The sequence below is a fragment of the Lottia gigantea genome (assembly GCF_000327385.1).
Source record: "Lottia gigantea unplaced genomic scaffold LOTGIsca_22, whole genome shotgun sequence".
In the NCBI taxonomy this organism is placed as follows: Eukaryota; Metazoa; Mollusca; class Gastropoda; family Lottiidae; genus Lottia; species Lottia gigantea.
The window spans coordinates 3,249,810-3,259,645 of NW_008708555.1; the positions used below are offsets into that span (position 1 = coordinate 3,249,810).

General features: G+C 29.4%; 1 protein-coding gene across 1 annotated transcript; it reads right to left on the reverse strand.

The window, feature by feature from the left end:
• Positions 1–9,232: 9,232 nt before the first annotated feature.
• On the reverse strand, positions 9,233–9,475 carry LOTGIDRAFT_115895 (hypothetical protein; the record flags this gene model as incomplete). Its single annotated transcript, XM_009054671.1, has 1 exon — positions 9,233–9,475. A coding segment is annotated over one exon (243 nt), but the record flags the coding sequence as incomplete, so codon positions are not given.
• Positions 9,476–9,836: the final 361 nt, after the last annotated feature.

Sequence of the window (9,836 nt, forward strand, 5' to 3'; positions counted from 1 at the left end):
AGAAATGTGTATATGATCAGTATTCTATAGGAGAAATACAAACCTTGTAGTGTTCTTAAAGTAAGCTTACAGTATATTTTATTGTTCAAATGACATAATATAGAAGTTATGTGCATGCTATATACTGAAATGAAAATTATTTCACAATTTTATCATCTTTTGAATAAATGAATTGTTTTATTAGTCAAATTTTAAGGCTAGTTGATATATAGTATCTTAGAATTATAATAAAATGTAAGCTTATGATGTATAAAATGTTACAATATTTTTTCCCAAGTTTTCATCTTAAAGGAACTATTATCTTACTCAGAATTTTATCTCATCCAGATGATTTATGATATTCAAAACTATTTTCAGATGGCGTGGGAACCCTATTTAGGACAGTTGAAATCCTTACATGTAGAAATTGGAGGTCTTTTTGGTAAAAATGGTGCATTATGGGCTGCTCATCCACAATTACAGTGTAGTCCTAATGAAATTTTAGTGGTTGCCGATTGTATGGCAACTAAAAACGATGCTATCTATGGTACTGGAGTCAAATTAGCTGGTAAAAATTGGACTGTTATACGTCGAGAAGATGACGTAGAAGTTCTCATTCTAAAAGGAAAAGATAACGATAATAATAAAATGAATCTTGTAATTGCGCTATCTAATATGGCACTAGTTTGTGGAGCCAATCAAAGTGAAGAAGTAGGAGCAGGAACTATTCGTATGGGAGTAGAAAGAATTCGTGATTATTTGAAATCTGTGAATTATTGATCATATAACTTTGAGTAGGTCATGTGATTTATTGGTTATCATGTGATTGAGTCATGTGATTTATTTTAGTGATCTTATTGGATATAATTAGCTACATTAGCCAGTGAAATTAAAGAATTAGTCAAATGGAAATATGTTCCGTCCTTGTACATTGACCGTCCATGGATCATTTTAAATAGGATATTTACATACAGTAGGCTACAATTTCTAGATACACTTATATTATATATTTTTAGAAAATGTGAGTTAAACTGATATATTTTTCGCGCAATTTGGTTTTTAGAAATAAGTTGCTTTGTAATTTAGGTTATTCTGTTCTTATTGTACACTTGTTGTTAAAAGGTAACGGTTCACATTTAACATGTCTTTATTAGCATTTAGTGTCTTTATTTTGCTATTTGCTATTGCACTGTTCAAAAATATACATTATTAGCTGTTCTGAAGGGTGAGCACATCCACCTCATTTCTGTAGTTGAGCACTAATACAACATAATTTTAAGACCAAAATACTTTATTATATCTTGATAAGTAGATTTATAACAGTGCTCTTGAAGAGTATCTCAATGAAATGTGAGATATCATTGTCTCCTGATGTACCAGTCAGATATTAAGAATGTAATAAGAGGCATTATAAACATTTATCAGTAAAAGATTAGTATTTAATTCTGCTGATATATAAATATATATATAACTAGCATCACAACATCAAAATCTCAAAATATATTAAGCATTTTAAACCTTTTATTTGATACATGTTTTTATATTTTTATGTTTTTTTGCTGCTTGCTGTATTTATTTCAATATTTTTGTGAAAATGTGGCAGAGTATTTTCTGCGAAATTACAAATGTGCTACAATATTTAAAATAAAGCTGGAAGGTCAAATTTCTTAGTTAAAGTTTTTCATATTGCAAGTAATTTTATCTTTGTCTACAATAAATGGAAACCAAAGAAGCCCAAAAACTTGTGTGCTAGCAGTGAATATCTGATCAAAAAGACAATATAGTTACAGACTGGACAAGGCATCATCTTTTAAGCAGTTGGTGAAATAATAAAGGATGAGATCTCTTTAATGTATATCTGTGTAACATCGTGGGAAAAGTTGACCTTTACATCATCATCATCACACATGAGAGTAATATGGTAACCATTGTAAGTCAGTAGTTGTAAGTGAACCAAAAATGGTTACCATCTTGCAGATTGCACTAATCTGAAACTAGCCAAAGCTAAACTAATTTTTATGGTTATTAACTAGCTTGAGTTAGCATTAACAATACCATGTATTAAAGAGACATTGACTCGATTTGAAGTCAACCTTACCCTTTCTCTTCTCCAAACTTGATGCTTAGGAATATAATAAACATGTAGTTGTCTGAAAATGTCCTGTACCAAGTGATAGAGGTTAATTTTCAGTTGTCAAATTCTATATCTTGTTCTCTTGCAATTCATCATTGAGTATAGCTGAAATTGAGTTTGTGTAGACAACTATTGAGCAGTTTGTGTCTAAATAAGCATCAGAGGCTGGTTAAAAGTTGATAAGTTCGGACTATAGGTACTGAGAATGGTTACCATCTGTAAAGAACAACCAATGTTATTGTTACCATCTTTTACTCTATCTTATTGTATACACATGCTATCCAAGTCAAGGGTACCATGCCCTTTTACTCTGAAGTTGTATAATCAGCATATTATAAGAAGTCTTCATCTTTTTTCCATCCCTTTACATGAAGATACTCAAATAGTTTCTTTTAGAACCATTCCGATTTCCTGTGGTTCATGTAGTTTCAGAAAAACTTGACCACTTTATGACATGTTGTAAAAATCAGACATTTAGTGTAACCAGTGCATGTATTATCAATAGTGATATCATAATCTAGTCAGACTTTCCTGAAATTTTAAGAATCGGAATGGTGTAAATAGAAGCAAAAATTTCATTATATATCTTCATTGAAAGTTTTGATGGCTTCAAAACTGTTGCAAGATGTGATGAAAACAAACTATTATTCTATCTAAGAAGGGTTTAATGTCTATTTACAAAAGGTATAATAATATATAATAGGTTTCTATTTACAAAATATTTACAAGTAGAACATACATCAATATGGATGTGCATTCAGTCAAAATAAACAAACATACATTCATAGATATAATACATTATCTGAGATCAGTCAACCTAATATTTAAATCTTTTATACTTATACCATTTTCTCTATAAATAATGACTTCACTCAAAATAGTTTTTACCCTGAGTATATAATAATAGAGATCAGTTTATTTATTGCATTTCAAGACTTACAATATCATGAATATAACAAAACATTTTTAATTACATCAAGAATAAAAAGCGATCCTTATCCAATTTTTGGTGTGTAAAATATATATTACATGATTTGTTTCTGAAGGACAGGCCTACCTCCCTCTAAGAGAAATTGCCTTTTTTTCATTCTTGATGCAAACTGATATGCATGCAGGACTACTCATAGTAAATACTTAACATGCACTGTTATAAACAGCATGTATAGGATTGCCAGAGAAAAACACACGAAAACATAATTAGTCTGCTAAATAAATTATCCCCCTCACATCTTGCAAAATATTTTCTCTAATGATTGTGCAATACCAAAGGTTAATAAGATGGTGGTTAATCAGATAGGAATGTAAAATCAAGACATAATTTGCCCCCTCCTTATAAACAAAAAATTAAGCCAAGTTTGTTAAACTAACTAACATTGTATTCATTCAATAGAATGATGTTAGAAATGAAGAGACCAAATAAATATACTAAATCATTAGGTTTGTGCACTCTCTAAAAGTGATACAGTACAATTCCTCTCTGAAATCAATTATTTTGTTTGATTAACTTGCATAGCAAAATTGATTGAAGAAGTTTGTCTATTAAAAAAACCTTAAAATAACATGAAAGAAGTCAATAATTCGCTTTTGTTGACAAGTATATAATAAACGTATAACAAGCACAAATTTGTCAGAAAACTTCAAAATGCATAGCTAAATATGTATATGGAAAAAGTCTTTGAACATTAACAATCTTGAAATCTAAGTTAGATCTAGTTATGATTATTTTATTAGATTTATTTCTTAAATTAGCAAATTCAGTTATACAACTCAACAACCATTGAATATGACATCAATATTATTTCAAATTCAAATTCTACAACAATTTTCTGAATTTGAAGAAGAATGTCAAATGTGACAAGTTTAGTCTACACCCATTAACAAGTTTGAACAAACCAACAAATCATTAAAACTTTGGCAGAAATATCAATAACAAGGTTGAAGATATGTAGTGTACAGAAGAGAGGTTTTTATCAATTAAAACTTACGATATCTGTAGTTACATTTTTGATTCGCTTCCAAGTCAAATATAAATCAGCTTTACAACTTAAGATATATTACATTCAACTGTCTATGACCCAAGACTTTTGTTAATTGGCTTCTTAAATTCAATTACAACACACACACAGGTTTAATTTAATTTTAATTTTTGTTCATATTATCTCATTACTTGTATAGTGGTATAGCTTTAAACTTTGAAAGTTATAATTACCATAGATAATATGAAAAAATACAGCAATCCTGCCTTATATGGAGGTCAAAAGCTGACCAAGGGTAGAACAAGACAACTGACCATGATGGTTTCACATTATGTTTGTTTTAAGGAGTTTCAAACTCATTGCCAGCTCTGGTAATTTTATACTATTTTTGAATAATAATGCCCCATACAAAGTAAGTTTATTTGATCTCAATTCTGGAGCATCAACTTCAAGAATTCTATTTGTGGAACTATCTACTGTACATCTGGAGCTGTTTACCAATATCAAGCATTGTATGTATATTTTAATGAGTTATTAAGAAACTTATTCTTAATGAAGTAAATATGGGAAATAATTGAAAACAGAGTAGATATACTTAACGTAACTCAGGTAAAAGTATAAAGCCAGGTAAAAAAAAACTAGTAGAAAAAGACTGATAATTATTGCACTATAATATTGCATATAATAACCAATAGATTTTGCCCAAACTGTTTCATTTCACCCAAGAAATTAATGATAAAACTTGCTGTAAAAAGGTCCATGTGGCACAAATCAGAGAATTGAGTAAATTTATATTTTATCATAGAAACTTTCAATTTTTATCTTGAAAACATTCAAACTCAGCAAGTTTAGCCCATATCTTATATTCTGGCACCATACTTTTATTTTCCTATCATATATATACAGAGATATCTTATGTTAAATTCTGAGTTACTAGTCAGTAAGTTTGATATGTTAGTATATATCTATACTATCGACACCTGTCTCTTGTGTTTTACTATTTAATTCTCACTTCTAGAGTTAGTCTGATTTTACTATATCTACCTTTCTTAAAAAATATAACCCATACAGGCACTGGCCCTGGTAATATAATAATTTAACATAATAAACTCTTTGATTTAAATTGAACAGAATAAGGTCCAATACACCTATGACATGACATGGTCCTGTCTTAACATTCATTCCATGGAATTCTTAATACTTAGTATAACTGCCTGTAATCTATTCCGACACTGGTCTTTAATGTATTAATTACTGTTAATTAGGATTTTGGTTTTTAAGGATTTTGAAGTCTATATTCATTTTTATGTCTATGTAAATTTCAACCTGATAGTTTCAGGCAACAATTGGCTATATTTTAATCAAAAATGGTACTTTTCTCCCCTACCTCCTGCTAGAAATTATTGTGACTACTCGTATTAGGAACATCTCAACATAAAAATTAACCCTATCAAAAACAAATCATCATCTTTTTTACCTCCCAACCAAAGAATAGAGAACCTCTTGTCTAAAAATCTTTCAGACCATGTCAGCCTGATTCTAAAAGTCATTAACTCTGGTTCATTCTGTAAAATAGCCAGTCTTCACAAATATTTCGGTTGGCAATCCTGTAAACCACAAATATTCTACGTAGTAATTTATCAAAGTGTGAAAATAGAAGCCAGAAATAAACATCAGAATGATTCAGAGTGCCAGGAATTCAGTCTTTATATAGTTCCTGGAAGTTATTAATAGATACAATAGAGGTCTAGAATGAGTTACTATCGCTCAGATTGATACACATCTTGTATGGTACCAAACCAACAAAACTACTAATACAAATCTTAAGAAATTAGGTGGGATGTGGGCACATGTTTTTCATCACCTATATTTCATGATGATTATCTTAAGTTTTCATGGTTTCAGAGAATTAAACACTACAACTGTTGCCTATGTAGGAAGATTAAGACAATCCATACAACCAGGGTGTAGTAAAGTAGCCTACAATCCTAACAGAGCCTTTATCACCTTACATCAACAACTTAACACTTGGGTATCTATCAAGCTTAAAAAAACCCAAAAAATCCAGAATGCTAAACTTTAAAGTACTAGTACGTGTATATGTTTTTTTTTCATTCTGAGAAAAGCAAACTCTGTATATCAAAGAACCTTAATATCATAATAAAGGTGAAAGCTTATATTTTACAAGTAAGACTTTCACTATGTTTATAAATACAGCTGATGTATAGTGCAATTTACCAGAGTTTTCTTCAATCTATCTTCCTTCTAAACACCATATGGTGTTAGTACTACCAATCTGATATCTGGTCCAACTTCCAGATTGGCTTACTAAATAAATAATTATGACCAAATTAACAATACTGACAATGTGAACTCTCCAGAATGAATACAGGATTAGCACACTCAGTAGCAAGGTTATAAAAGGTGTTCTGAAACTATCAGCATTCTCTTCAATAACAATACAATGAAAGGAATTCAAATGAGTTTCTAACAGTAAATACATTCCTATCAATTGGTTAAAATTCTTAACAAGCAAGACTAATGTAACAAATCTGAAATATTTTGGTGTAAAAAGTTTATAAACAGATAACTAATATAAATCTAAAGAGACAAAAATAGCTCATTTCTGAGAATTAAAAAGTTATTTCTGGCTCAATGAAATTCAGAGTAAACAAAATATCTATTTTGGTAACAGTAATGGAATTATTCTAGTTTTTAATCACCTTTGATACAGACCATGGAATGTCAATTTGAGATGGTATAATGAATGGAAAATTACAACAGATGCTAATCTTGACTGTGTCTATCTTTATGTCTGTTTTATTGAGAAATAAAGGCATGTAAATCAGCCATGTCCTAGTAAAGTGAAGGTATATATTCATCTAGTTATTGATATTATATAACATTTTTAACACATGATCAGAATGAAGGTGTTTAAGAATTTAGTTTACCCTAATAGTGAGATGAAATACTCAAACACCATTCGATTTATAAAGACATTGTTCAGTATATTTCTAAGTAAATTTGGCAAGTAAATTTTACTCACTAATTTGAAATTGACTTCACAGACTAATTTTTCTGTTGCAAAAAGATTGAAAATTTATATTATCAAGCACAGATGACCCAAAACTTTTAATTTCAAAACTGATTGCGTTACAAAGCTGGTAAAACTAGAGACTTGTATCCCTTGAAGAAATACAAGTATATCAGTTATCTATTGTGGCCTGTCAATGAACTCTACTAAATCCAGTTGTTGATTTGTATCACAGCTATTAAAGGCCACATCAAACTGAACTAACTACTCCTGACCTACAAATATTCTTCATGTTCAGAATCATTTAATTTCTTGTACACATGCTAAGAATTAGTGGAGAATAAATATATTTAAATAATGTAAACTTATCCCAATGAGGAATCAAAATATAATGGGTTTTGTTATTATGTAAACCTTTAATGTTGAGTTGATTGCATAGACAGATAAGGCAATATTTAGTTAATGTTGAATTCTTAAAAATGTAACAAAATATCAATAAATAAATTTCATATTCTGTGAAAAGAAACTCCAATCGCTAATCCCAATAAGAATTTTACATAGCTAAGTATGTATAGGTGTTGAAATTACGTAGACCTATAATTTTGGGTTATCAATATTAGATTGTTCTACTTTGATTGCATAGTAATAGGTAGATAAGGCAGAATAAGGGGAATATTTAGTTAATGATTAATTCTTCAAAATCTCAAAGCTAATTGAAAAAAAAAATTCAAATTCTTTAAAAAGTAACTCAGGAATTGCATGCCAGGATAAAAACAATAGAATTTCTTTATAACTCAAAAATTGTAAATGCACACAATGGCCTTTACTATATTTTTGTCAAATACTGGCGAAGAAAATAGCCTCCTCTAATAGGAGAAAATATACAAATGAAATGCACCACACAAAATAAGGCTAGAATCAAAAGTGAAACGGAAGAAGTAAGTAAACCAAGTAGGTCTTTATATTACATTCTTGTATATTTTTTTGTAAAATTTGTTACATTTATGAGGTATTTTTCATTAGACATATATACAAATACTTCATTAATAAAAACCAAATCTTCAAAAAAGATAAAAAATGAAAAGTTTTTTTTATTAAATAAAACAACTGACATTTAAAATATATCAAAAATAAAATAATACATTTTGGTAGATGTCAGTCCTTTAAAACATTAAAAACTTTTTTTATTTTCTTAAAAAATAAACACACAAAAAAATTAAATGTTCCAAGCTTGCAACTGGAATTTTGAAGAAACCATATTATGAATAAAAATGTAGCCCACTTTTTGCAAATTTTAACTTGAGCCAAAACATTCATTTTGTTTAATCAAATAGGAAACACTACATATGTATATTTAAACAAAATCCATTGTTTTCATACGATTTATTGAAATTTTTCCAGTTGCATGCCTGTTTATGGTGCCTTCAGAACTCAATACATTTAGAGATCCCAAAAAATTTAACAAGTGAAAGTTTGAAAATATTAAATTAAATATGGTTGAATTAATATTACAGACAAAGCACTAATGATATAGATAAAAAATGAAAAATTGATATTAAAAATTGTGGTTTATCTCAGCTGTAATATTTACAATAGCCAGCAGTAAACCAATCTGATATGATACCTTGCTCAGAAAACTATTGAAAAAATGAAAGACACATCACTTCTGAAAATACTACTATTACTTGATAGACACTGGCAGTTACTTGTTTTTGGGTAATGAACTCATTTAATATTCTACTGCTTCTTTTTGTCTTTACTTATTATATAAGCATTTGAAAATGAAAACATTTCTTTTGTGTTTCATTATAGGGTTGTGAAATTGGTTGGTTTATTTCTAAAATTTTGGATGATGGAGAATGTTCACAATTGAGTTATTGATTTGAAATGTTGAACTTGTAAAACCCTAGTATTCTCACTTATACATAATGTTAACATGCAATACATAACTTACATCAGACAGGATATAGAGCAAGGTATCAAATTTTATAACCAAAAAAAGAAAAGAAACAAACAGGATAGAGGTTTTAAGAATCAAGAGAGAAGCAAAAAACAAAAAATGAAATAATAATAAACAAAACAAAAGACAAAATAATGATAATGAACAACCTAATGCCGAGCTCGTTTCTGTAACAACAGTTGTCGTAGTGAGTTAGCTTCTTCTCGTAATGTGGCAACTTGTGCTCGTAAAATGGCATTTTCTTTTTCAAGGAAGCTGGCTCGAATTGCTATTTCATCTTCTCGTGCTTTGCGTGAATCTCGTGATTTTTTGGCTGCATTGTTATTTCTTTTTCTTCGTTCGAAGTATTTGTCATCTTTATGATCATCAGGAATGGCTTTTTTCTCACTGCGGGGACGTTTCTGGACACTAGTGACTGCTGATAGAGCTCTAGCTAGAGCAGGGTTGCTGGAAGCAGCTGAAAATAGATTAGTAAATTTAAGTTATTCAGTGGGAATATATCACAAACAGGTGGAAATTTCACTATCATAGTTTTATATGCATTGTTTTTGGTGATCAAATATCATTTTGTTGTGAAATATTAAATTATAATCCTACAGTTGTTGTCTATCAGCTAATTGGATAATGTTTTGGTTGCTAGGTAATGGGATAATGAGCCTAAGTTTATAATTGCAATGAAATTTCAAGATTTGTGACTGGGAGATTTGGAATTAGATTTCTCATGATTTTAGGCTCAAGTCTTCAAAAATAAGT